Genomic DNA, 27,901 nt, shown 5'->3' with positions numbered 1-27,901 from the left:
GAGGCCTGCTGTGTTAATGCTGTTAGTTTAATGACAGACATCCCGCCGCGTGACTGTTAGTCAGGAGGAGTCGGCTGCTTGGAGTGCATGCTGCTTGCTTGGTGTGGCCAGCCACACGGGTCCCCTGCCTGCCAGCTCAGAAGGACAGAGGACTGGCAGAACCCCGAACTTTTAGCTGCCACCTGGTTTGTTCTAGGGACTAGATCTGGAGGGAGGGTAGGGGGGCTGTAGAGGGAAGGCCGAAGGGCGAGGACTAGGAGGTACAGTTCATTCTTACAAGGAGCCCCCCCGCTGAGGCACTGGAGCCGGGTGCAGTCTCTGAGCACCTGTCTGCTCTTGCCGTTTCACTTGGCTACAGAGGGGGTCTTTCTCTGCCATGGCCCAAGGAGCCTTGTCTTCTCAACATGAGGGCACTTCATAGCCACAAAACCAGTCCGTCTCCAAGGAGACAACAAGGGAATTAAGGAAGGAGGTTTCTGGATGTGGGAACAAGGTTAGGAGAGGGAGCTGGGGGTTCTCCCAGTTGACATAGCGAACATGAGGCCGTAGCATTGAGAACAGTGGGTGGGGCGGTGGGGGGGTGGGGCTCAGCCCTAGCCCCTGACTGGCAGTGATGGCCCAGGCCCTGGGAGCGGAGTCCTCCCCAGACCCCCATGGATGTCACATTGCTGAGTTCCAGAGCCAGGCTGGGCTGTGGAGGGAAATGACCAAGGGCAGAGTCTGTAGGTTCTCCCCGTGGTGTCCCATCCACGGAGGAGGTGAAGCTTGGAGGAAGGGCAAAGCCGTGCCTGCCTGTCATCCCCTCAGCAGAACTGGTAGTTGTTGGGCTGCAGCAGGGGCTGGGCGATGTCCCCCTGCTCGCAGCAGGCCAGCTGCTCGCTCGAGCTCTCCTCCTCCGGCTCGCTGCTGCTGCCCCCGCCGCTGCCAGTGCTGCTGCTGCTGCTGGGCACATTGCTGTAATTCTGGGGGCAGGAGAGGTGCAGTGGTCGGTCCTGACCGCCCAGGCCCAGCCCAGCCCCCTGTAGCTCGCCAGCCACCCTGCGGTCTGCCCCACTCACCGGCACGCTCCTGTCCTCTTGGGCCTGCTTCTGGAGGAGGGAGCAGATCTGCTGGAATGTGGGTCTGTGGGTGGGCTCCAGGGCCCAGCAGGCCTGCATGATGCTGTATCTAAGACAGGACAGAAGCTGCCCGTGGGTCTGGGGATCCAGTACGTGTGCACACACACACGTGGGCACAGACTCGCTTACAGTCTTGTGCGGCAGAGGTCCTGAAGCCTAGTGAAAAGTGCGCCTGACACAAGACCCGTGCCAAGTCCTTGATCTGCATTATCTTATTTAATCTCTCCAGTAACCCTTGGAAGCTATTTTCACCACATCCACTTGCCATCTGAGGGGAGGAAAAGCTCAGAGATGCTATCTTGTCCAGGCTCCTAGAACTAAGAGGGCGCATACCTGCCGCCTGCAGGTAGGTTTGAGAGGCGGGCTGAGATGAGCGGACTGGCTGATTGTAACAGACATGGCAGCGAGCCGGCCACAAGTGCCTGGCCTGGCACAGGAGTGGCTGGGGAAAGGTGCGCTGGGTAGGCTCACGGCCCACCGGCCCCGCGGCAAGGCTGTGGCGAGAGGGTAGGAGGCAGTAACTCGGTGGGCCAGCTCAGCGAGGTGGTGACGAGGCGGCACGCAGGCGGCTGGGCCCACGGCGAGGGAGTGGCCGGTACCACAGAGAGCCAGCCAAGACCAGAAATGAGAGGAGCCCGCCTCGAGGACATAATCATAGTCTGACTTGAAAATCTGTCATTTGAGTTAGCGCCAGTCCCAGTTAAGAGACCTCTGAGAACAGCTACTTGGAAACCAGCGGAAACCCCGAACTCTCTAAAATGGTCTTGTTTTGGCCCACTGCGGGGGAGATGAAGCCTGGCCCTAGAACACTGTGGACAGGAAGAGACTAGGACCATCCACATTTCCATCTCCTTCAGCCAAAGCCTGGGGAGTGCTTGCTCCTCCCTGGGGTCCTTCACTTACATGTTCTTTGGGGCAAAGGCAGGCTGGGCCATTTGGTATCCGTCCTTCACCAGCTTGTAGAACTTGCTGTTCACCAGGATGCCAGGGTAGGGGTTCAGCCCTGCAAAGGCCAAGATCGTGTAGGAGCCCATGCTTGGGGTTCACATTGCACCTGCCCCCACAGCCACCGCTACACAAGAGTTAAAAAGGGCAGAGGCTTCCATGGAATTTGGGAGCATCACCCAGGCATCATCATACCACACAGAATTCCATCATGGGCTTCAAAATAAGAGGTTAAAAGAGTGCACTGAAGGGCTTAGCCCAAGTCCCTGTGCCTCGCACTTCAGAAGCTGGGTGTGCACCGCGGGGAAGAAAACTGCATTCAAGGAAGCAGCACGGGCAGGCAGATGAGGGAGCAGCCCAGCCCACGCAGGCACTGGATGGCTTGGTTTTCAGATGCTGTGCCCATTGCTTTGCTCCCAGCAGCCTTTGCTCCGCCCTGGGCAGCAAACATCCTTGACTGGCATCCTTCACGAGGTATAGGACACCAGCGTAACCAAAGGCAAGTCAACCCCAGGCTGTGCCTGCGCTGGTCCAGCGGCTTACCGAGCGAGAAGATTTCCCAGAGCAAGATGCCGTAGGACCAGACGTCGCTCTGGACCGTGTAGACGCAGTCGAAGATGCTCTCTGGAGCCATCCACTTCACAGGCAGGCGGGCCTAGCACGGCAGACCCCAGTCACCTCGGACCCCGGCTCACTGGCCCCTCCCGGCCCGACCCACCCTCCCCAGCACTCACGTTGCCCTTGACGATGTAGTTGGTGTCATTCATGATGTCCCTCGCCAGCCCGAAGTCCCCGATCTTGGCCACACGCCCACTGGTCAGCAGGACGTTTCGGGCCGCCACGTCTCGGTGGATGCACTGGAGGGAAGTACTTGCAGAGTTAGTCTCAGCCCCTCCCCTACTTGAGCCTGAGGTGCAGAGGGAACAGGCAGGGCACCCCCAGAATGCCTTGGGCTCCTCGTTGAGGGCGCAGGCATAGTTTGGGTCCTGTACCCTGGCTACCGTCCCTACCTGCTACCAAGACCCTGGTCTGAGGAAGTTTCATGTGGCTGGAAAGTTGGGTGTTTAGAAACCACCATCACTGTGGCCCTCTGGGCCCGAGCAGCGGGAGCTGACTGAGAGCCAGGCGACCTGCTTGCGCACAGCCGCTATGAGCCCTGGTGCGGGGATCGGCCTGTCATCCCACCGGCCACTGATCATCAGCTGCACCTTCAGGGCCCGACCGTGCCCAGCTTTTCCCTCAGCATCTACACGTACTGCAACCCTGTTTTGCCCTCAGGACAACCTTGTGATTGTGCCCATTTTTATAGATGTAGAAACCGAAGCTCAGAGAATTGCATTAGTCGCTCAAAGTCACACAGCAAAAGGCAGAGCTAACAGTCCAACTCTGGACTCCCAAATCTGCTGTGAGGGGAACGGTCACAGCTGCCACTCGCTGGGAACCTCCTGGGTTGAGTGTACAATACACGTCATCTCATACCCTCACGACAACTCGGGGAGCTTCCTTTGCCAGCCCCACAAGACTGTGTGCTTTCCTAGGGGACACGGTCGTCCTGTTCTCACTGTTGACCAAAACTGAAGGGATAAGGCCTGTTCTTGGAGATGGGGTCCTCCGTGGTCTGCTGTACACCAGGGAAACGGGTCTGCTCAGCCTGGGGCCCCCACCGTCCTGTGCTGGAGGAACTCCAGGCACAGTTTTCTCCCACTCACGCCTAGAGGCGATGTGGCCATTGCCCACTTGCTCTCGGGCACTCTGGCTCCTCCGTGGCTTTCCCTACATGCTCACCTTTCCTCCCCTTCATCCTCAGTCACCCAGCCTCCTGGGAGTTGGGGGGGTTCAGCCGCCTCCCTCCTTCCTGAGTAACCACGTTCGGACCCAGTTTCCAACTCACATTCTTAGAGGCAAGGAAGGCCATCCCCTGGGCCACCTGGCTTGAGAAGTGGAGCAGGTCCCGCAGCTCCAGTGGCTGCCCATCCTCCTTGCCTAGGTCTGGTGTGGGGAGAGGCGTCAGGGCAGCCCCACCACATTCCAGCCCCCAGCAGCCCCTGCCCTCCGCCCTCTGCACCTGCCGCCCAGGACCTCCTCACCTTGTTCAGAGAAGGAGTCGGAAGAAGAAGTGGAGACAGGTCTCATCTCCACATAGGTGTCTACACCCTGACTGGAGAAGCCGCTATCCCTGTATAGGAGAAAGGTCCCCACTGCTACACAACCCAGCTCAGACCTTGGCTTCCAGCTCCCTGTGTCCTCTCCAATCAGCAGGGAAGGGCAGGGACCTCAAGGTCAACTTGAACCTCCCTTCTGACAAGGACCCACCACCACCACATTCTGTATGAGTGATCATTGATCATTGATCACTGCTTAGCCGTCCGGGGAGGACGCTTACAATTCGTTCTGTCATTGGGCACCTCTCTGCCTCTTAGAAAGTTCTTCACTATGTCTAATGTCGATCTGCCCCTGCGATTTTTCTCCTGCTGCTCCTTGCTCTGCCTTCAAGGGCACCGAGAAGTACGCTCCCTTTTCCCATAACAGCCCTGCAGGGATTTGAGGATATTCTAGGGCCCCTTCTTTGAGCCTTCTCTGCCTGGACAGTGGCTCTCACTGCTGGCTCGCTTCACATCCAATCACCCGGGGAGTTGTCCACTCTCCCCATGCCCAGAACACCGCAGAATTAGGGGTGAAACCCAGTCATTCACACTTTGAAACCTCTCCAGGCAATTCCCATGTGCAGCCTGAGCTGAGGCCGCTGGTCTAGAGGAGGACTTCCAAAACTGCAACTCATGAGCATAGACATCACTTGGAAGTCTCCTCTAAATGCTGATTCTGATTCAGCAGGTCTGGGGGCCCGAGCTGTGTCTCTAACAGCTGTCAGGTGATGCCTGTGCGCATACACTTTCAGTCACAGGGAGGCTGGAGAAGCACTTCTCTAGATTGAGTCTCCACTACTGTTTCTAGTATTCCAACTAGGTGTGATTTCTGACCATCTCCCCTTCCGGTTCCCTCTGCGATGAGATGTGCACCTTGACAATGCCCGTACTCAAGTGTTCCCAGAAAGGGAAGGGAGTGTCTTATCAATGCTCTGACCATGGGAAAGCCATCCCCTCCCTTGGTCCAGAAACTATACTTCTATTAATGCAGCCTGGGAACCTGCTGGCAGGATTGGTTCCCATGCCATTTGTCCTTGAAGTGACCCCACTGTATGAATCCTCTCTTCATCTGCACATTTGAAGATAAGAAGTTAATACTTTACTTTAGTTCTCATTTTGATTTGACCTGGCCTGAGGTTCGAGCCTGCAGAGGCCCAGTGTGAGCCGCCCTTTCAGACGGGGCGTCAGAGAATCAGAAGAGGAAGCAGATCCTTCCAGCCCTCATATTCGAGGATACTGGATGGAGTGAAATGGCCTCCTTCCCCTTTTGCCTCTCCAGGCTTGGCAGCTGACAGTGGCTAAAATAGGGGCCCAGTGTACACCCTTCTCGTTCTGATCCTGTCTCAGCAGCCTGGCGCTGAGGCCCCACAACCCCCAAGACTGAGACTTCCAGGACAGCCATATGGCTCAGGTGAGTGCTGGGCCAGGAGTCAAGGGAGCAGAATTCGAGCCCCAGGCTCCGCCTCTGCCCCTGACTCATGTGTGACATGAAACTGGACACTTCCTCTCTCTGGTTCCCCATGTGGCTTTGTCCATCTGCCTCCGGGTGGCTTCCAGGAATCACAGCATTATAGAATGACAGCCGGAAAGACTCAAAGCCTCAAACCGCCCCCTCTCCCTGCCCCGATGGCTTGCCTGGGGAAATAGGCCCCAGTAGATCAGGGACCTGGCCACAGACTGTTTGGCCCCTTCTCCCCCAACAACCAGTCTGTGCTCTGCACCCCTGGCAGCATGGGAAAAACAGGGCGGTTACCCCCAAGATCTGCCCATCTGTTACTAGAGCCCTGAACGGACGTCAGTCGAACTTTTCCATACATTCAAGTGATGATACCATCATGCCTATCGCCACCAGACTCTGAGCCAGCCGCATATCTGTGCCCAACATACTCCTAGAACATAGTAGGTCCTCAGGTATTTGTTGGATGAGAGGAATAAGTAGTAGAAAAACTGAGTTGGCCCACAGGAGCTGGGGTGACTATTCCTCATGGCAGAGAGGGGAACGTGAGGGCCACACAGCCACCCAAGCCTGAGTTTGCTTTAGGGATATACCCTGGGCCTTCCTCCCAGTCCCGGCCTCCTTCCTGTCCTTCCAGGGTACTACCTGCGGACGTATTTCTTCTCCAGGTGGATGTTCTTGTAGCCAGAGCCTGCCTCGGCGTCCTGGCCCACACTCAGGCTGGGGCCCAGCATGGCCTCAGCGTGCCTGCGCAGGAAGTTGAGCAGGTCGCCATAGCAGCAGTATTCAGTGATGACCAGAACAGGGCCTAGAGCAGCCAGGAGAGTGGGGTAAGCACACTCCTTAACCCACTCCCCCCGTGTGATCAGGACCATGGGGACTCAGGAGCCCTGAGTTCTAAGCCTGACTGTCTGTGGGCAGCTTTTTCTGCTTTTTATGCCTCAGTAACCCCATCTGTCTAACACGGAGGAATCTCAAAAAACTGTAGAGGAAGAATTCTTTTTTCAAAGGGTATCTGTGACAGTTCTGTATAGGTCAAGTCCCCGGGGCACTTCTGCAGACCCTGTGCTGAGTGTCCAAGTGTCTTTGGGTGGGATCTTCCCTCCAGATGCCCAGATTCAGACTCCTTGCAGCAGGGTCTGGGGACCTGCACTCTTATCCCCATCTCTGGCTGACTCTGACCACCCACTGAAGTCTGAGAACCACTGATCAGAGCTCACAGAACTATCTGTCATTCAGAAAAGGCTTCTGACCCATCCAGGCACCTGGTGTAGGAATTTGAGGAATGCTGAGATAAATAGGGATCCTGCCATCACTTGGGGGAGAAGGGAAGGTGGAGTGGGGTGGCCCTGGGCCACACCCAAGAGGCTCTGAGACCGTAGGAGCCCTCACCTCCATGGGTGCAGGCTCCCAGAAGGTTGACTATGTTCTCATGTTGGCCCAGGTGACTCATGATCTTCAGTTCTGACATGAGGGCCTCCTTCTCATCCGCGTGAGCCGTGGCTGGGAGATGGGGCCACAGATCCCATAGATGGGGAGAGGGCAGGACATACAGAGCCACACAGACAGATGGGAGACACCGAGGAGAGCAAGCAGGCCGTACCCAGGGCCCAAATGTGATCAGTGACCGAAAGAGAGAAAAGGAGAAATGCAGACACACAGAGAGGAGTTATGGAGAGAGAGAGGAGAGATGGCCTGTCACTGAGCTGCTCTCGAGTGGCAGGAAGCCAAGCCAGGCCATGGTCCAGGGAGGCCTCTGTGCACCCCAGCCTCTTTGGAGCCCCCCCACACCCAGGAGCTAAGAGCAGGGAGCTAAAGAATCCAAGAGCCCTTTTCCCCAATCCCAGGCCCTGTCCCCCAGGCTGTGAGAGGCCAAAAATGTGGACGGTGCCTCTTGTGACAGGGCAGCCCCGCCCCTAGCATACGCCAGCTTCCACCCACTCCCCCAGATTCCGGAAGCCCCTCCCCCTCACTCACACTTCAGCATCTTCACGGCCACCTTCAGGACGGCATCTTCCTTGCCCAGACCAAAGGCTGTGGCCTCTACCACCTTCCCAAAGGCACCGGCTCCAAGAGTCTTACCTGCCAAACACACACACACACACACACACACACACACACACTCAGAGTCTCTTTAGGTCCCAGGTGACACAGGGCCCACGGGCTCCCTGCAGGGCACGCATGCTGCGTGGGGGGTGCTGAGACCTCATCTCACCAAACTGCAGGTTGTTTCGGGGGAACTCCCACTTCTCGTTGTAGGGCAGCTGGGTGGGGTCGATGAAGGTGTAGCTGTTGCCCTCGTAGCTCTCGATGATCTTCCAGCGCACCTGGTACTTGGGCTTCTGCAGAGGAAGCAGATGTCAGCTGGCCTGCAGCCAGATGTGGGATCTCATCCCCAGTCCCCAGGAGCAGGGGGCGTGGGCAGTCCCGAGGCATGGTGGCAGGAGGCAGGGGTGGCTTGAGAGGCAGTGAGAGAGGCCGGGCCCAAGGCACTGAGCCCCATCCTTGCCCGGTTCGGCCTCACCATGTGGCCTGCCCTCTTCTCTAAGCCTTGGTTTCCCCACCTGTGTCCTGGAAGATGTGAGCAGGGTCACCTCTGAGAGCCTTGACAGCTAGGATAACTTGGGAGCTCTTGAGCCAGGAGGGAGGGGGGACCTTGAAGTAGATCCGTCTGTCCATCCATACATCCACCCTCCCATCTTCCCATCCAAATATTGTCTACATTTAATTTTAACTGCGTAAAATTTATCATCTCGAATTTATCATTCTCATTCTCCGAGTGTACAGTTCAGTAACGTTCATTCACATTGGTATGCCGCCGGTCTCCGGAATTCTCTTCACCTTGCAAAACGAAAACCCCTTACTCAGTAAGCAACTCCCCTGTCCTACCTCCCCTGAGCGCCTCGCCACTTATCTCTTGAATCTGCCCACTCCAGGCACCTCATTTAGTTGGAATCCTACAGTAGCTGTCCTTTTGCAACTGGATTATTTCACTTAGTATAATGTCCTCAAGGCTCCCCCATGGGTCAGAATTTCTTGCCTTTCTAAGGCTGAATAACATTTCCAGACAAATATTTCAAACTCCTATTGATGCCCCACACCATGGATCCAGAATTAAAGATGATAAAGCCTCTGCCCCCATGGGGTTTGCATTCAGGGGGCTAAGACAAGCATTCAACTAAAAAAAAATATATATATATATATATATATATATATATATAGGACATTTTCAAATAGTACTGTGAAGAAAATAAAGCAAAGTTACAGAACAGAGAGTGCTGGGTGCAACTGAAGATGGGGGGTGGCGGGGGGGCGGGGAGGGACCAGCCAAGTGACTGTCGGAGGGAGTACTATGCAGGCGCAGGAAATAGCAGATGTACTGGCCTGTGGGTGGTCAAGGCCCTGGCAAGTCTGAGGGAATGGTTGGTGCCCATGTGGCTTGAGGGAGGCAGAGGACGTTCCAGAGTCGGGAAGGTCTGGAGCGCCTGGATGACCAGATCCCTCCGGGCTGCAATGAGAAGCCCTGAGGGCTTGCTGCCGGTGAGGGTTACATCTGACTTTACACTATGTTTTAAACTAGAGGGAGAGAGAGAGGGCAGAGCCAGATCTAGGGAGGAGGAGTGACTGCCTCTCTCTTTCCTGCCCAGGGTGGCAGCTGCTTGGGGGCATCATGCCAGGGGGTGCCCATGAGAAGTGCTGATGGAAGACGGACTTTAGGTGGAAAGTGGAAGCCAGGCTTGGGCGGTGGAGGACACCGAGGCCCTGGGTCAGCAGTCCAGCTTTTTCCGGTCAGCCTAGGGGACAAGGACCAGCTGGGCTGTGCTTAGCAGCTGGGCTCCTTCTCGGGACACTCAGCCCGAGGGAGCGAAAGGGTATGTGAGTGGGTGTTGGGGAGAAAGGTAGCCTGTGGCTGCAAGTTGCATCCAGTTAAGACAAAAGACTCCAGATAGCCATAGGGAAGAACTTCCAGATGGTAGTTTGGGAGAGGAGCTTGCAGTTAGACGTAAGGAAGAACTTCCAGGTTCTGACTCAGGAGAAAGACTACAGCTAAACTTAAGAACATGCATGCTGTACCTGGGGAGGAGAGTCTGAAACAGGACAAAAGGAGGAACCTCCTGAGTCACAGAGGATTCAAGCCCTGAGCGCGGGCGCCTCCCCCAACCAAAGCATAGGGAGAAAGCCAGGAAGGGATTCTTTGACCTCCCCTGGCCATTTCCATCTCCAGGGGCTTCTGTGGCCAATGCTGTTTTTCCTCCTCACCACTTCTCCTTCTTCTGGCCCCTGCAGCTGGGCCTGAGTCAGCCCCCTCCCCAGCACTGCTCCCCCCTCCCTGCCCCCACCAGCCAGGGGATTTTGGGGAAAAGGGAGGGGGATCAAAGGAGGAAGAGGTTGTCTGGCTGGATCTCACAGATCTCTGAATCCCAGCCTCCACCAGAGGAAGACAGCTTTCTCTCTGCACCTCAGGCCTCCGTACCTCTTCCTGGAAGGCAGCCACCAAGCTTCTGGAGCACCCTGGCTCCCCAGGGGTTCTTCCTAGAGGGTCTCTCCTGAGGAGAGCCCTTACAGGGAAGGCGGGAGGGGCCACCTCGACCAGGTTTGCTAAGAGGAGAGGTTGCAGTGATAGCAGGGAGTGCTTCTTGAGCACCCCCTGTGAGCTGCGCGCTGGGCTGAACACTCAGTGTTCCTCGACTGTATTCCTCGAGGCAGGCCAGGGCTCACAGGCCACAGACATGGGCAGAGACATCAAGGTCCTGTGGCCCTCCCCCTCTAGGCCCCGCTGGTTCTGGCCTGGTGGATGGTCTCTGTCTTCTTAGGAAGGTAGCAACCTCAACATGTCCCACTGGAAACCTTGGAGACCCTCCTGTCCGGCCCCAGTAGGCCTCCAGACCCCAGACTCCAGAATCCCAGCTTGCACTCCTCCCTACCCCATCCCTTCCTCCTGGAGTCCCTCCTTCCAGCCTGCTAACTCCTGACCTTTTCTCCTCCCCCTTTGGCCCCCCCTCTGTGGTCCTGCTGGGGCCAGGAAGGCAATGATTCAGCCCTGAGACAGAAGCAACCCTCCTCCCCAGCCAGAGCCACCCCTTACCACAGGCCTAGGCAGTGAGGACAGGCCAGGCTGAGTTTTCAGTGCAGAGGCAGAGCTCAGAACTCCATGGGGAAAAGCGGAGGGGAGTTGGATACAAGGCCCTGAGGCAAGACCAAGACCCTCAAGGTCTTATCTCATGGGATGCCTTCCTTTTCTTGGCCTTGGATGAGCTCAGGGGGCTGTTGAATTTCCTGGACGGGAAATGAGGTGTTTCACCTTCCAAAAATGGTCCCGTGGAGAGAAGATAAGGTGTCCCCAAACCAACACTGGCCAAGGGGGCTGAGCAGCTCACGGTAGAACAGGCTGGAGAGGGAACTGGACCCTTCTCTGGAATCTCGGCAGGCATGTCATGGGCGGAGGTGGCAGCTCCGTGGAGGCACAAGGAGCAGTTTTTAGCTCCGTATAAGGAAGAAGTTTGTAATGATCAGAGCCGCTAGAGAAGGAACAGGCGGCCACAGAGTGAGTTAAGTCCTGTCCATAGAGGTGGGCGAACAGGACCCATCAACCACTGTGGTATGTAGCCAGGGAGATGCCCAACCTCAGACAGCCCTCCAATCCCAAGATGCGTGAGCTAACTCAGGTTCCCCAGTCAGCTTCCTCCTGGGACAAGGGCAGGCAGCTTCCGTCCTGAGCTCTGTCTGTGCCCAGCACCCTGCTAAGTCCCCTACATACATTCTGTCATTGAATCCTCATGACAGCCTGGTAGGGTGGCCGCCATCAGTAACCCCATTTCACAGACGGAGAAACAGACAGAGACACTCGCAACTTCCCTGGAGTTCTAATAGCTGGAGACTGCAAGGCAGGACCCACATCTATCCCACTCCCAACCCCAGACTCTGAGGAGGCTCTTGGAATGTCAGAGGAAGAAGACTGCTATTAGTCCCATGGCACAGGTGGGGAAACTGAGGATCAGAGAGGGCAGTGAGTCAGCCAAGGTCTCATGGCAAAACAGTTTCAGAGCTGGACCCAGATCCCTAAAGTCTTGACCTGAGGCCTTCATTTGCTGGGTGCTGGCATGAGCATGAGAGCTGACCCCAGGGGCCCCCAGGGTGCCCCAACATCCCAACACACTATCTACTTCAAGCCCTCTTCTCATACTAAAGCCCCCAAGGTGGGGGAGAGAAGGCAGCAGAGGAGGCCCACCAGGTGGTTATTCACCCCTAAATCACATCACGACCTCATTCAAGCCCACTGATGGCTCTGAGCCTACAGAATGGGGTCCAAGCAGTTGGACCTGACCCTCAACCTGCCCCTCTTCCAAGTACCAGTATTTCTGGAACTTGCCTCTGTCTTTCCCCTCACACTCCCCATTGCACACAGTGCCCTCCCCCAGAGATACCCGTTCCTTGAGCTTTGTCTCCCCGCCGCTACATGCCACCCTCCGCCCCCCCCCCCCGGCTCTCCAAAGTCAGTCACACCCATGCCAGCCACCTCCTCCAAGCAGGCTCCCTTCCCCACCAACAGAAGAGATACTTCCACCTCTGACCTCCCATAGGCCTCCGACCTGGGCCTCAGTATCTGTTGCAGTGGACACCATCTTCTATGTGGGAAAGGCAGCTGGGCAAGGTGGCAGAGGCCTCGGGCTGGCGTGGGGGAAGCACCTGGGACCCTTGGGCGGGTTCTTTAACCTTGCCAACCCCCTCCTTCCCCCACTGTCTCCTTATTGTAAAATGCTGCTACTACAGTCCCTGCTTCCAGGTTGTCATGAGGGAAAGATACAATGATTCAGTGGTTCACGTGATGATTAAAAACCATGGTTTAAAAAACCCAGCCTCTGCCGCTGACCAGCTGTAGCTGAGAGCAACTGTCTCAACCTCTCAGAACCTCAGCTTCCAACTCTGTAAAGTGGGGTTAGCAGTGCTATCTACATGCTGCAATTGTTGAGGGCATTCAGTGAGAGGATGTAAGTAACCGGCTTCACAAAGCTGCCCCTCAGCTTGCTGCGCCCCTCAGGGTGTCATCAGGGCAGCTTTGGTTAATGGTACGTGGTGAAGAGGAGGAGGGTGATCAAGCCCTCTTCCTCCCCTAGACTGCTCGCCACCTGCAGGAGATACAGGTCTGGCCCCGTGAGGCCCTCTCTGTGTGCCCGGGAGCCCCCCCGGCGAGGGCCGGATCCCAAGTTTGCGCTCTCCCAGATCCCCATTCCTTTCCCCATAACACCTTTTCTCTGTAATCCATACCCTGTCCTTTCTGGTTATTTGCTTTGCAACCGCCACGTGCTCTAAACTGTGAAACCTATGAGGGAAGGGTCACAGAGGCTCACTCGGCACCCAGCCACTCACGTTGGCATACAGGTGGTGCCCACTGAAGAGCTGTTGGCTGAATGAGTGACAATGACTGGCTCTTCGGGGCAGGGGAAGGGGGCCAAAGGGTGGATCCTCGCAACCTGGCGGCGCTCTCCCTGGGTCCGGCTCCGGGGCCTGCCCTCCCCCACTCGCATGAGCTCACCTGCTTATACTTGTACAAAACTACCAGGAGCAGCAGCAGCAGCAAGGCCATGATGGACATGCAGATGACCAGCACGGGCGTGAAGAGTAGCTCATTGGGGAGCTGCGTGTGGGCTCCTGCAGGGGGGAGGGCAGAGGAGTGAGCCGGCAGAGGGGGCCTTCAGGACCTCCTGCCGCCACTGAGATCGGGCTACTGCACTGCCTGGAACACAGTAGGTGCTTAATAAATGCCTGTTGACTGAGAAAGTGTCTTCCCAGCATTCCCCTGCTGCTTCCTCTAGGGCCCTCTGGAACCATACAGCCCCTCTAAGGGTGTGAAAGCCTGGCTCGTGGCTCTTCTCTTCCCAAACCTAAGTTCTTTTCATATGTTTGAAGGACATAATTTCCGTCCTCCAGATCAGTAACAGTGTGGGTCTGAGGCCAAGTCTCGCCTCTGCCCACTTCGGAGGTGTGTGACATCGAGCCTGTGACTTATCCCCAAGCCTCATGTTCCTCGTCTCCCAAGTGGGAAGGAAAGGAGTGCCAACCTCCCAGGGTCGTGTGAGCTCACCGAGATAATGACTGAGCACAATGCCTGCGTTCAGTGAGCATTCAGTGAGATGCCAGTTTAGTGGTTTTAATGCGTGACCACCAGCAGTGAGACAGAGCAGCCATATGCAGTTGCACGTGGAATCCGGCCTTGGTGGCCGCTGCCCCAAGGCACCCGAGAGGCGCCCTCTGAGCCCGAGGCCAAGGCCGAGGCTCCCACTCTGTCCATCTGCCCAGAGAGTCTCGCCGGGGCCTGCCGCACCGTGGTGCTGAAACCTGGTTGTAAAAGTCAGAAGGTGCTGTGGGTCTGTCTCAACGGCTCTGGGCCTCTCAGACCCAGATGACTGGAGGCTTTGTGCAACACAGAGAAGGGCACCCCTTCCTCTAAACAGCCTGCGTCAGTGCCCAGCGCTGGCCGCCAGCCCCACCCTCCGACCATGGTCCTGAATGGATAGGGCTGGGTCTCTGGAGGGAAAAGAGTTCAAGAGGGATGGAGAAGGCGGTCAAGGCTGACCCTGGGGTGGGGATGGACTGTGTTCACTTGTTGTCCCTCTCACCAGGCTCTGAGCCCCATGGAGGCTTTGCTTCCCTGTCCCCAGTGAGTGCCTGGCACACCGCAGATGCCAAATGCATACTTGTAAACTAGTGAATGATTACAGGGCAGGAGAATGAGCAGAGGGGCCAGATGAGGCCACACTTCACCCTGCTTTTTCTCGGGGCCTCATAGCTTTCTGCCCTTTGCCCTTCTCCTCCCATGGGTTCTAGACTCCTCTACTTGGTCAGGAGGCACCAGAATCGGACCCCGAGAAGTGGCACTGGCTATGGCTGGGATCTGCTGCACTCTGGCACTGTGGCCTTGGCTTCCTAGGGGCTGGGGCAGTTTCCTGAGCCCCCCTTCCCACCATAGGCTGGGAGGGGCGAAGGCTCACCGATAGAGATGGGCCAGAAGGCCTGGGAGCTGTTCCCCATGCTGTTGAGGGCTCTGCACTCATATGTCCTGTTGTGTTCCAAGGTCTCGATGGCCAGCAGGCTATGGACGATCACTTTGTGGAAGGGCTCTTGGCTTAGGACCTCAGTGTGTGAGTCTTCCAGGACCAGGCTCTCCAACTCATCACATCTGGGGAGAGCAGAGTATGGCTTAGAGCTTCGGGGGCTGGCCCCTTGGCCCCTCGGCCCCTCCGCCCAGGGGAAGGAGGCGGGGAGAGCCACTTACCTATCGGTGTGGCTCCTGCACTGCAGCCACGTGACACTGGGCTGGGGGTACCCGGAGGCTTCACAGAGCAGTGTATCTGAGCCATTGATGAAGGTCATCGTGACCCTTACCTCCGGAGGGTCTGAGGAGAAAAAGAGGAGCGGTAGAGGGAGGGGTCAGCCCCAGAGGCTCCAACGCCCCTGTCTGAGCACCCTGCACTGGGCTGCTGTCCCTTCATCACCCCCCACCTGCAAGCTCCAGGGGACTTAGCGCCCAGCCCCCCTGCCCCATCACTCACATAGTAGGGTGAGCTCAAAGGTCAGGGCCTTCTCGCCTCCAGGGTTTCTGGCCAGGAAGGAGTAGTGACCGGCCTCCGAGCTCTTCAGGCGAGGCAGGGAGAGGGTAGAGATGTACCTACACAAAAAGGGCAGGCCGTCTGGCGTGAACCCCAGGCCTGGTATGGCCCTACAGGACGGTGGGCTCAGACAACCTTCCTAAAAGGGCTTTGTTCTGTTTTTGGTAAATCATCGGGGCTCAAAGGCCTTGGCTGAACCAGGTCCCCAGGCTGACTGCCACTGAGACAGGGGAAAACCAACCCAATTCCCTTAATTTCTCCTTTCATTTGTGAAGTGGTTTGGTCCTGAGGTTTAGTAGACATCATGTCTGTGAGGTGCCAATCCTGGAAGGCACATTAGCTGCCTTCCCTTAAAGCACCAACCCTGCCAGGAGGGACTGTGAAAGGGATGAGAGGCAGGATGTAGCCATCAGGTGACAGAAACTGGGGTTCAAGTTCTGGTGTTGTCATTTCTTAGCTGTGTGAACTTAGACAAGTACTCGCCCTCTCTGATCTTCTGTTTCCTTTTCTGTGAGGGCAAGCTGATGGTAATTCATGCACATATTGGGCCTGAGGACTAAAGGGGCATATAGTCAGGGTGCTTGACACAGAGCCCGACTCATTGTAGGTACTCAATTTAATGGTGCCCTTTGCTGCAGGAAAAGACCTAGAAGCAAATGAGAGCGATGTAAGTTATCCTCAGCTGATTCTAAGTAGTTTTTGTTTTATTCTTTCCTTAAGCCTGATTTTGGAATTTGTTCATAAGGGACATGCCTTGTTTAGGTAATAAATAGGTTGTTTAAAAATAAATTATAGCATATAATTATAAATTATACTAGACTAAAACCCATGGTTGCAAAGGGCGATCTCATTCAGCCAGACCTTTGGCATCCATAACCCTGTACACATCGACTTGTTATGCAGAAAGAATTGAACTTCTTTGCATGACTCAAGGTCACCACTACGAACACATCTATCTCGTGAGCTAAGTTTAGGGTGCCAGATGGCCCCACACTACTGCGTTTTGGGGGTATCTCCATGGTTTCTTTCCACAATGTCCCTGACATTGCTTAGGGACTCCTGAAACCTGACAGTCCCCTCCCAGGGGTCTGTGGACTCTGGATTCAGAATTTCTGCTTTAGACAAGGGGAGGCTCAAAATCCTGATGAGCATGGATAAGAAGGAAACTGAGAAGCGGAAAAGGAGGACAAGGAAATATTTTTGCTCAGTTGAACATTTTGTTCTGTTTTGATTCTGACCGTTGGCAAGCAGGAGTCCAGGATTTAATGAGGTCTGGGCTTCAGCAGCTAGAAAGAGAACCCAAGAGAGTTCTGGAGTTGGAAGACAGCTGAAGGATTAACGAGCCTGGGGGGTGGCAAACACGTCTCCTTGCCTGAGTCAGTTATAATGAAAATACTGTCTGGGACTGTGCCAAGGAAGACTCCGAAGCTGCATCTGGACCCCGAGGGAAAGAGTTCAAAAATGGATTAGAGAGATCTGTCAAGAGTTGGGGGGGGGGGTGGGAGTGGTTGCACACACAGCACACACTTGCTATCCTTGAGCACTGGACTCTCGTTCAAATGGCTGTGGGTAAAGCAACTGTTGTTTTAACATGTGCCATGAGTGTTCCTCCTGTGGAGGAGACTCTCTTATGTAGACGTCTACACTGGTGAGACCACTTTGGATGGGAAAGTAACACCCTGAGGATGTAAGGAGACAGGAGAAATATTTCTAACATGCTGTGTTTGCAGGAGAAGCAAGAGTCTGGAAGTGGGGAGATGGGAGAAAAGAGGAGATGGGGTGCGATGGCACTTTATGAGAAGTTTTGAGCCCGTGGAGATGAAAAGCTAGTGAGACATTCTCAGAAGTGGGCAAACACAGGCCTTTAAAGAGCTTTTGATGTATATGTGGGCGTGTGATGTTAATCCTTTCTACCCCCACCCCCAAACCCGTGTATGTGGCAGAGTCCCTGTGCGGTACTTATTACGAGCGTGTCTAGGAGTAGAAATCATGGAGCGGTATCTTCTATATTTGGATTGGCCATAAGAGAGAGAATGGCATTAGGAGTTCTTGAGCGAGCAGGACAGTGTGCACCCCAAGAAATAGTAGGGCTCTTGGGGAGGCCATTGGATCTCCCAAGGATGTGGGACAGAGGGGCAAGCCAATTTTATTTCAATCTCAAATCCAGATGGTTGATATTGAGGTTCTAAGATCAAGGAAAATGAGACAGAGAAAGGGGAAGGGACTTCCTCAAGTTCACCAGCGAGGTTGAGCCATGACCCAGTCAGTGTCCCGCCTCCTGACTGAAGCATTCCTCTTCTGGCTGTGGGGCTACTGAGATGGGAGCCGATAGGTAGTACCTGGATTTGTCCTTGATGGTGACAAAATTGAGCTTGTCCTGGTGGTCAGAGAAGGGTCCCAGATAGGTCCAGTTAAAACCTTCCAAGCCTGGGTAGGCCTCCACCTTGACTTGGAGATCAACCTTCTCACCCATGGTCACCTCCTGGAGGAGACTCTGCTCAGAGGTCAAGTTCAAGTAGGCACTCTCTGGAAAGCAGAACACATAAAGCTCTGGCATTAGTGGGAGGCTGTCCTCAGTTTGTTCATTTGGTGATCTATCCATTCATTCAGTCATTTGGCTGGGCCCTTCCTGAGGGCCTACTATGTGCCAGGCACCCAGCCCCCACCTCTAACCAAGACTTGCCCTCTGACATCTTTTTCTTACCATGGCCCCATCGAAGCCCAAACTCTTCTCTTCACTGAGTCCCAGGAGAACCTTGACAAATTGCTATCCTCCTTGCTACCTCTGCCTCCTTATTTACAGAACAAAGAGCTTGAATGTATTTGTGGTGTTGTAACTACTTGAAATTTTTCCAGTAGCAAAAAAAAAAAAAAAAATCTGCTGTTTTTTTTCAGATGCCCTCGCCCATTTCCCCTTCTCCTGGGAGCGAGACTCCCACATCCAGCTCTAAGGGGGCAGGTGACTCAGGCCAGCCAGTCCAGGGAATGTCCCCTTTGCACCAGTGAGTGGTTTGGGGAAGGCACCTGAGCCCAGGTCCATGGCACTTATTTTCATGATTTTTGTTGGAGCTCTGAGAAAGGAGGAGCCCTGATTCCACTGGGATTGTCAAGTCTGCTGCTGCTAGGGGTCGCCCAAGAAAAATGTACTGCTGAGATTTGAGAAGGTATGGATTCTCGTCCACATCACTTGAACACCTACATCCAATTTACCCGAAGCTCATATCCATGGGCTTTTTAGCTAGAAGGCTGATGAAAATCCTCTTGTGATTAGACCAGCTTAAGTTGGTTTCTGTTACTGATGCCTGACAGAGTCCTGACTAGTTTCTTCTAATTAAATCTTGTGTGAATTAAAATAAAATTGCTCTGGTTGAATCTCAGACAGAGGAGCTAGGGCAAGAATCCCCATGTACTCAGCCTCTCCATGCCTCTACTGGAAGCCCCTGAAATGCTTTCCTAAATACCCCAAGACTTTGCAAAAGGCTATGGACTTGATGATCTCCAAGGGCTCCTCTCCTTACTCAGCTCTTTGAAATCTAATATTCACTCTTCTACCATGTGACATACCTGCTCCAAAGCCCCTCCAGTTCCCCATAGCCTCCACTGTACAGATAGGCATTCAAGGCCTTCCTCAACCAGTTCTCCTCCTCATGCCCATCTAGCTGTCTCCCCTCTTCCTCCTTCTCCACACACACACACACACACACACACACACACACACACACACACACACTGCTCCACCTCACCCATCTAGCCTCCTAACATCCCATGAACACAGTCATTTCAACCACGCTTGGAAGTTTTGTTCAAGCCACTTTCCCCACCAGGAACCCTGTCCTCTTTCTTTTTTCTATTTAGATCCTTCTCATACTTCAAGGCTCAGCCCTATCAGGGGGTCTCCACCCACCACTCCAGGCCCCAAGGAGTTCTCCCTCGTGGTCATCTTCTCCATCCAACTAATCTGTGAGCTTCTCAGGTGAGGCTTCCAACTTGTCTCTCTCCCCCAAACATCTATCTGTCCACCTGCACCCAACCTCTCATCTCCTTCACTCCCACCCTTACCAAGCCACCATAAACTCTAGCTTGAACAGGTACAGGTGCCTCCTAACTCCTCCCCCCTGTTTCCACCCTCGACAAAGTGGGTGAAAGCATCACATTACTCAAACCCTCCAATGGGCACCCCATCTCTCTCAAGGGGAAAAGCCCAAGTCCTTACATTGGCTTACCAAGCCAAGTCCTGTGGAATCTGCCACCTTGTCCCCTCCCTTCTCTGACGTCACTCTTCCTCCTGAATCCACCCCAGCCACACGGGCTGACTTGTTCTTGCCGTGGTGAGCACAGTCCTGCCTTAAGGACATTGCTTGCCCTCTGCCTGGAGCTCCGCTCTGCAGTGTATCTGCATGGCTAACCCCTTCACCAGCTTCAAGTCATTGCTTCCCAGTGAGACCTTCTGTGATGACCACTCCATTTAAAAAACTTGTTTTTAAAAACATTTATTCATTTTTGAATAGATTTTGAGAGACGGGCATGTCTTATGCAGGCATGAAGGAAGGAATGAGGGAGTGAGCGGCAGAGTCCAGTAGAGACCTACTGGACACCACCCACAAAACAAAATGCAGTAATGCACCATAGGGGTCCCAGGAAGGGAACAAGGGATTTTGGGAGAGGATCTAAGAAGGAACCCAGAGGTGTGGCTCCCTAGCCAGGCCCAGGATAAGGGGAGGCTAGCGCGGGTGTTCTTAACAGTGTCTCCTCACTCTCCACCCTCAGCCCCCTCCTTCCCAATCCCCTGGTATGCTCCCTCACCTCAGGATCCCTGTTAGCCCTCCCCCACCACCCTGATGCTCACCTACCACCCGGAAGATCATGTAGGTGGAGTGGTTGCCCCAGGTATTGGTGGCCATGCAGGAGTAGTTGCCAGCGTTGTGGAAGCTTACATGGTTGAGGTTGAGGGTCAGAACTTTCTGGTAACGGTTATCATGGAAGTCGGATTGTTGAGAGACTGTGAGCTGTAGCCAGAAGGAATGGAACTGGTATACCAAGGTTGTTTAGGGATTAGAAAACTCTAGGTTCAAATACTCAGCCTTTCAGAATGACTATCAGCCTTTTCTTGGGCAAGGGACTGAACTCTGAGCCTTAGTTTCTTCATCAGTAAAATGGGACTAGCGCTGGCCCATGCTCCTGGGGTTGTAGTAAAGAACAAGGAACTATGACGTGTAAATGGGGGCAGGGTTGTGCTTGGCACACGGTAGGCACAGTGGGACAGGAGGGACCTCTTAGATGCAGCCCCAAACCATTCCCTTTTACTCCCTCTGCTTCCCTCTCACCTTTATCTTCCTGGGCTTCAAGGTGGCCTAGGAACCCCTTGCTAAGTCAGAAACCAACTGACCTCGGACTCCTATCAACAGGCTGGGGCAAAGGTCATGAGCCAAGTGGGTAGAGTACCTCCTTCCCCGCCCCCAAGATTCAATGACATGAGGCTGAGTCCTGGTGCTGAATCAGCTATTGACAAGTAATGGGTGCAGTCCCCTCGCTGGGCCTGGGCCATGCCCTCAGTCCAGAGAGCCAGCTCCTTGTGGGGCAGGGGCTCTGTCCTGAAGGTCCTGGTGTGTTGGGAAGGTGGGCACATTTATCCTGCTTTCTCCCCGGGGACTGACCTTCATGTCTCCATGATAGAGGAGGACGTCAAAGTTAACATCAACGTTGCTGGCTGAGCACACGATCTGGGCAGCCTCTCCTTGAATCCGCACCAGCTCTGCAGGCTCTAGCGTCAAGGTCGGGGGTCCTGTGATGACTGAGGCCCAGAGAAGCAACCCATGAACACCCAGGCCTGAGCGGTCGCTCTGCTCGGGGCCAGGCTCCTGGCTGGGGCCGCCCTCCCCACCCCATGCTCCCATCCCAAATCCTGGGGGGCAGCCTTGAGGCCCCAGACAGCAAATCCTGTCTTTCACACAGACTCTAAGAGGTCCACTACTTTTCATCACCTTGCTTCTCCTCACTGTGACCCCATTCTCTTCTCTGGACACCCGGAGGGCCCCCACTCCCCTCTGAGCCCTGCACAGCCCAGGTGCCTCACAGCAGCCCCAATGAGCTCTTAAGAATGTAGACTGGATTGCGTCCGTCTCCTGGGCCAGGGTCGGGCGGTTCCCATTCCTCTGGGGATACAAGGCTGGGCCCGGTCCTAACCACCGAGTGCTTGCCACCCTGGGCTCACGGCTCTGCAGCCACACTGGCCCTCCCAGCGAAGAGACTGTGCACTTGCCCACCCGCCCGAAGTTTCCCCTCCACGCTGTGAGCAGGTGGCCACCCTCTTCCTTCTGATCTTTCACTCAGAGAAGCGTGCTGTGCCCGGTCGTCTGATTTCGCCTCCCTTCACCCCATGCACACCCAGCTTTCTGGGGCCAGGCTTCTTGTTCCCCTCGTTTGGAACGTTACTTGCTCCTGGAAAGATGACAAATCCCCAAAAGACAGTGCCTGACATAGAGCAGGCATTGAACTACAGTTCATGGCTATTGCTGTCATTGGAAGAAGATCTAATCCATTTTCTCAAGGTCCAGAGACACTAAGGGATTCATCCAAGGTCACCAAGGGGGCCACGAGGGCTCCAGGGCCCTGCCAGATGGAGTGTAGGGAAAGAGACCTACAGGCCTCCTCCATCCACTTAGTGGGGTCCTGGCACAGGCTTCATAGCTCAGAGCCTGGAGCATTGGGCCAGCCATGCCACTCACCCTGGCCCCCATTGCAGGAACCTGATTCTTGTCTCTGGCCCAGGTGTCAAGCGTGCAACTCACACCAGTCCTTCTGGAAACCAGAATCCGGTCCATCAGCCTTGCTGGGGCAAGGGGGAATGGAATGAGACTTCACCGCACCACTGTCACCCCCACAGTGAGAGCCTTCCTGTGGGCCCATGTCCATGTCCCCAGCCCTTGGCACCCTACCCCTCCTGCGTGTGCCCAGCACCTGGCACCCGGCCGGCACTGAGTGGGAAACCCATGTCTGAGGCTGTAGGGTAGCTCTGGGCCCTCCTTCTGTTCTGGGAACATTCAGAGCCTGTTCCCGCCTCATGACTTTGCACCTGCTGTTTCTTCTGCCGAGGCGGAGCTTTGCACAGCCACGTGCTTGCCAGCATTCCTAGTTCAGCGCCCATAAAATGTTAGTCTCTCAGAGGGCCTCCCCTCCCACACACGCTCTCTCTTCCATCACCTCGTGAGGCGATCTGCAGAGCATGTCTCATGGGCTGAGAGCGCTCGCTTGTCCTGCGCCAGCAGGTGCCCCATAGGTGACCATGGGACAATTGGAAGGAAGACGCGAAGGAAGCACCCCCTCTGCCCCCTTTCCCCCCACCCCACTGCCATTACTCTCCATCAGACTGGCCCTGCTGCAGCTCGCATGTCTGCCGGCTCTCTGTCCCATCTGGCCCCACGCACCTTTCTGCACTTTGAGCCAGATGACCATCGATGTTACTGCCCTGCCGTCTACTAGCACGCTGCATTGGTAGTGCTGACTCTCAATGAACTTGGCCTTGTGGATGGTGAAGCCACGCCAGGGAGAGAAGGAGTAGTTGGTTTGGCGCAGGACAGGCCGGCCACGCAGTCGCCCCAGCGAGACGCCTGCCTCCAGCGCTGGGTCAGTAAGCAGGCAGGGCAGCAACGCGTCCTGACCTTCAAACACCACCACTTCCTGGGCCAGGACCCTCCAAGGCCGAGCAGGGTCTGGGGTAGAGGGGACATGGGGTTACAACTGTCCTCCCCCCACCAGGCCAAGCGGTCCCTGAACACTGGTGACAGGGAGGCTCGGAGAAGCTGATCGCGTGCCTGAGGTCACACAATTAGAGAAGCTCAGCCAACTTGCAAGTGGAGACACCAGAGCCAGGTTCAGTCTTACTATCACTGGTGCCCTGCCACTGTGGGCAAATGACCCAGCCCCTACCAGCCTCTGGGAAACGGCCATGAACATGAACATACCTCACGGCGCTATTGTGAGGACTACATTAAATTGGAAGGACCGCACACGTCTTTGTTCATGACAGGCACTCGAAGGTTGTTAATATTAGCACCCGGCCCTCCTGCCCATCCCCAGCGGGGCCTGTCGGGCCAGGTCTCTTGGGAGTGGGCGCAGAGTCCTCACCTTTGACATAGAGGTGTATGGTGGCCTTGCCCCCCCGGGGGTTTCCAGTCTCAGTGCAGTGATAGGTCCCGGTGTTTAGGAAGGTGGCATTATTCGTCATCAGGATGCTGCTGGGGAAATCGAGGTCCAAGGTCCAGTGGGAGGAGATGGGGCCGTCCCATTCCACGCTGCCATTGCCCACACATTGCAAGGTCACTGTTGTGCCCGGCTCCACGACCAACTCAGGGCCACTGGGCTGTATCACTGGGACCCCTTGAGCTGGGGGGGGCGGGGCGGCAAATAGATGGAAGTGAGGCCTGAGGAGACGTTTTCTGGTCTGATGATCCTGGCCTCTGAGGCGGGGCGTGCCCTGGCAGGGGTGGTGCTGGTGCTGGTGTTCAGCTGTGATTTGGAAGCACCTTGAACAAGTCCCTGTCCCCTCTGCCATTGGCTCCGCCCCCCACCTCCAACCTGTGTGGGGATGGCCTGAGGTCCAGCAACCCCCTCTTCTGAGAAAAGGGGATTGGGAGCGTTCTCGGTTTCTGGGTGGCTGCTGCCTCGCGGGGTCTGTCCCAGCCTCCTGCCTCAGTCTTCCCAGAGGTAACTGTAGCGTTCTCCCAGGGGGGTCGACCCCTTCGGCCCCACAGACAAAGCGGGCTGTATCCTTAATGCCAAGCCTGGCTCAAAGCAGGGGACTCAAACAAGCAAGGGAAAAGACCAATGAATGGAATGTTTACAGCAGAAGTCCTCCGACTTAATCCATGTGGGAAAGAAGAAAACGGTCGTAGGGTCTCAGCCCAGCAGTGTTAGAAGGGTGCTGAGGGTCTTGGCGTGCCCACTCCCACCACTGGACATCTGGTCTGCAGCACAGTGGGAGGGTTCAGAGGCTCTGTGCCTCAGTTGCCCCACCTCTAAAATGGACACGATAATTTGTACCCATTTATTGGGATGCCAGCAGGCTTCAATGCATGGAAAGCCTTTGGAACCAACCTGTCACCAAGTAAATATTCAGTGAGGATTGGTCAGCAGTCCAGCGCAGCCCCCCAACACTGCTGTGTTGACTAGGAAGCCAATCTCTTTTAAGGAAAATTTGCTTGAAGGAGAAAAAGAGAACTTGCAGCCCCAATCAGGCTGTCCGGGAAGAAGGCCCGGTGCCTCTGCAGTGTCAGCATTTTTCCAGGGCTGAAAATAGGGGCAAAGGAGGGAAGTGAGAGCTGATTCAAGGCCTTGGAGGGGCTGCCAGGCGCCCCCGAGCCTGTGTGGGCGGAAGCACATTGCTGGCGTCCAGCCCGGCCCTGATTTCCGCTCAGCCTAGAGCCCTTCCCCCAGGGATGCTCTCACTTCTGTTTCCTGGCCCTCCTGACGACTGTCCCCTGTCCAGGGGTGAGACCCCCCAGGAGAGGGAGTGCTGTCTGCCGCACACTGGAACATTCTGGGCTGCAGGGCCTGGCTCTCCTGCTGACCAACCGGATGCTCCCGATAAATCCAACCCCTCTACTCTGGTGACAGCCACAGAGACACTCCTGCCCCCAGGGCATTGGCTGAATTCAGGGCATCCCAGTGTCCTTCACGGAAGTCTCTCAGATGGGTATTTCTACCTCCATCCCCACCACGGACTTCAGAATTGGGAAGACCTTCTCTGTCAAATTATTTCAGGATGACTTAAGCTCTGTTTTGATTTTGCACCCATCAGAGGGGTGCCTCTCTGCCTGAGCTTCGGATCATCACAAAGCATTGAGTGAACTGGTGAATTCTGCCAAGGCCAACACCTGAGGGTTTTATCTTTCCTGGGCCATGTGACCACGAGGGAGAGGGGCAAGCATTGGTTCTGGCAGGCTGTCTGCAGGGGCTGCCCCATTAGGGCCACAGCAGTGCAGCGCCCCTGCTGGGGTTTTCTTGCAGGGGAGAGCTTGGACTGCGGGGTCACACCCCCTTGACCTGAAACTTGGTTCTCCCTGATGCTGTCTAGGTCACTTAGCCTCTCTGACCCTCAGGCTACTCTTCCATCTGATGGGACTAATTTGTTTCCACCTCTGAGGTCTTGGGAGGGTTCAATGAGGTAATATGCAGCCCTTGTCACAGCCAGCTGCTCGTGGCCTGGGCTACTGCCTCCATGGGGGCACTTCTAACCCCCACTCTGGTCCTGACACTCTAATATCTAAAGTTTGTAACCTTTAAAGGTCACAGTCTGTGACTGTATCATCCGCGATCTTGGATTCTGTGATTCTCACGGTGTTCCTTCCCCTCCTGCACCCGCCTGGACTCACAGGCGCCTTCTCCCTTCCCCTCCCCTGCCCCATCTCTCTGGCTGCTGTCTCGGCCTCCTGGAAATGTGGTCAAAGAAATATGTCCTGTTCTGTCCTGTTGTCCCGGATATTCATGCAGAGCAAGGCTGACACCCTCAACTTCTGCCCCTAACTTCCCCTTGCTGGTGTGGCTGGTGGGAAGGGAGAGCCTGCTCAGGCCCATCCTCCTTGGGGTGGGGGCTGGAGCTCAGCAGACACTGACCAAGGTCCCCTTCTGTGCCTATCTCTCATCTCAGCTCCCAGAAGACCCTCCAACCTCGACTCCTGTTCCTCAACCCCCACAAACTGCACACCAAGATCTGGGACATAGCCCCCTCATCGGACCAAGATCTTAAGGAGCCTCTCCCCATCTCTAGGGTGTTCGAAGCCTGGCCCTTGACTCCCTCACAGCAGCCCCCGCCCCTCACTCACTCATGACTGAACTGTTGGGCTAAAGGCTGAGGCTTCCACTTACTGCCTCCCATCTTTTCTTTCTTCTGAGTCTAGAGGCCGGACAACCTCCCCCTCCCCCAACAAAGTCCCACAGGCAAATTCTGGGCATGAAGACAGGACAAGGCAATGAAATAAAACCCATGGAACTCTCTGGAGAAAGGGGAATCGTTTTCTGTTAATTGAGATGGTGATACCCAAGTGTATACATTCATCAAACCTTATCAGACTGTATATTTAAGAATCTGTACGTTCTACTGTACGTAAATTACATCTCAATTAAAACAAACAAACAAACAAATGACCAGAAATACTCAAGCCCAGAGGCGTTGGACCAGAAAAAGTCCTTCAGTGGGGTTGGCCATCTCCTCATTGGGGACAGCAGCCATAGAACTGTGAGGAGGCCAGTGCTGAGGCTGCCTTCCCACCGTATCCCATCCCGGCCCAAGATACCTCCAAATAAGCATGTGATAAAATATAACCATAGCTACAAGCCAAACAGCCAGCCCCTCGCTTCCCATTAGACACCCTCCTTGGATGGAGATTCCTACCCGTGCAACTGCTACCAGTGAGTTGGAGGTAGGGTGGCAGCCTGTGTCTGGGAAGGTTCTGACCAGGGAGACCCTCACTGCCCTCCCTCCCCCAGGCTCTCCTCTCATCTCCTCCCAAATTCGCATCACCTGAGCCCTGGGCCAGAGATGCTAACCTCTTATCTCTCCTTCCAGCCCTTTCCCCAGGCCTCCGGAGGAATGACCATGCCCCCTCTGGCCTTTCCAAGTTGGATCCTGCCTACTCTCCATGGCTTATGGGCTGGCAGAACCGGCAGGGCCATCAGGAGCTTTCTGGGGCCTCCCTGCTAAGCACAGGTCTGGACCAGCAGCGTTGGCCTCTCCTAGGAGCTTGCTAGAAGTGCAGAACCTCTCGTTGTACCTGGGCCCTACTGAGTCAGGATGTGCACTGTGACAAGATCCCCCAGGTAATCGGTGTGCAAAGCAAAGTTTGAAAAGCATCTTTTCAGTCTAGTGCCATTGAATAGATGAGGACACTGCAGCCCTGAGGGCACTGGGGGCTGGTTCAGGACACTTAGTGAGTCAACATCTGCACTGGAACGGCTCTGCTGGGCTGGTTTCACCCCACCCACATGCTCTTTCCCCTCCACTGCCTCTCCAAAGCAAATACCCACAAACCTGCAGTGCAGGATGGGGAGATAGAGGCACAGAGTGGAGGCACCCAGCAAGGGGCAGGAACTTACAGAGTCCTTGTACAAGGGCCGTCTCTGTCACTCACCCACCCACCCCCAGAGTCCCCAGTCTTACCATGCCAAGCTGTGGCCACCAGCAGGACCAGCAGAGCCCTTGGGCCCATGGCCTCAGTGGGCAGGCGGCAGGATGATGCAAGGTGGAGGGGTGGGCAAGCTCCTGGGGTCTCAGCACTATCTCTGCAGTGACCAGGACCGCTGGACACGTTCCTCTCTGCTGTACTGACTGTTTCTCTTGTTTTCCTCTTCCTCCTCCTCCTTGGGCTGATCCCCTTCTTCCCCTTTTAGCTAGGCAAGGCAACCACAGAGTTTGGAAATCTTGGTTCTTTAGAAGAAAACAAAGCCATGACCCCCAGGGGGAGGGGTTGGAGTCTAGGACAGGGCCAGCCTGAGTTTGGGGGAGCTTGCTCAGTTTAGAGCCCTTCTGAAATCACCATTAAGGGATCCTGGCAGAAGAGACATGCCCAGGGTCAAGCAGTCAGTCAGTTGCACAAATGGGGGGTCTCCAGAGTGGCCAGGGAGCTCTGGCTTAAC

At 55.3% G+C, this 27,901-nt stretch overlaps 1 protein-coding gene across 1 annotated transcript; it reads right to left on the bottom strand.

The window, feature by feature from the left end:
- Positions 1–9: 9 nt before the first annotated feature.
- CSF1R (colony stimulating factor 1 receptor) lies at positions 10–27,622 on the bottom strand. The gene is made up of 21 exons (XM_029943065.1): positions 27,426–27,622; positions 23,396–23,653; positions 22,696–22,980; positions 20,926–21,062; positions 20,118–20,277; positions 17,611–17,797; positions 15,215–15,330; positions 14,938–15,058; positions 14,654–14,841; positions 13,198–13,313; positions 7,879–8,005; positions 7,641–7,745; positions 7,056–7,166; positions 6,309–6,471; positions 4,151–4,239; positions 3,955–4,052; positions 2,798–2,920; positions 2,607–2,718; positions 2,022–2,121; positions 1,059–1,167; positions 10–962 (listed from the first exon to the last, which is right to left on the bottom strand). The coding sequence occupies exons 1-21, from the start codon at positions 27,472–27,474 to the stop codon at positions 804–806; spliced, it is 2,913 nt and encodes a 970-aa protein (XP_029798925.1). The 5' UTR covers positions 27,475–27,622; the 3' UTR covers positions 10–803.
- Between the last annotated feature and the right edge of the window lie 279 nt (positions 27,623–27,901).

This window comes from Suricata suricatta, chromosome 6 (genome assembly GCF_006229205.1).
Source record: "Suricata suricatta isolate VVHF042 chromosome 6, meerkat_22Aug2017_6uvM2_HiC, whole genome shotgun sequence".
NCBI classification, from domain to species: domain Eukaryota; kingdom Metazoa; phylum Chordata; class Mammalia; order Carnivora; family Herpestidae; genus Suricata; species Suricata suricatta.
Note: the sequence above shows the minus strand (reverse complement) of the source record. Positions and strands in the feature narration are given on the sequence as shown.

Coding starts and splice junctions, on each gene's coding strand:
- CSF1R (XM_029943065.1), bottom strand. CDS start 27,474: ATGGGCCCAAGGGCTCTGCTGGTCCTGCTGGTGGCCACAGCTTGGCAT. Junction 15,331..17,610: donor ACCATCAAGGACAAATCCAG/GTACTACCTATC, acceptor CTTTTTGTGTAG/GTACATCTCTACCCTCTCCC. Junction 7,746..7,878: donor CCGAAACAACCTGCAGTTTG/GTGAGATGAGGT, acceptor TGTGTTTGGCAG/GTAAGACTCTTGGAGCCGGT.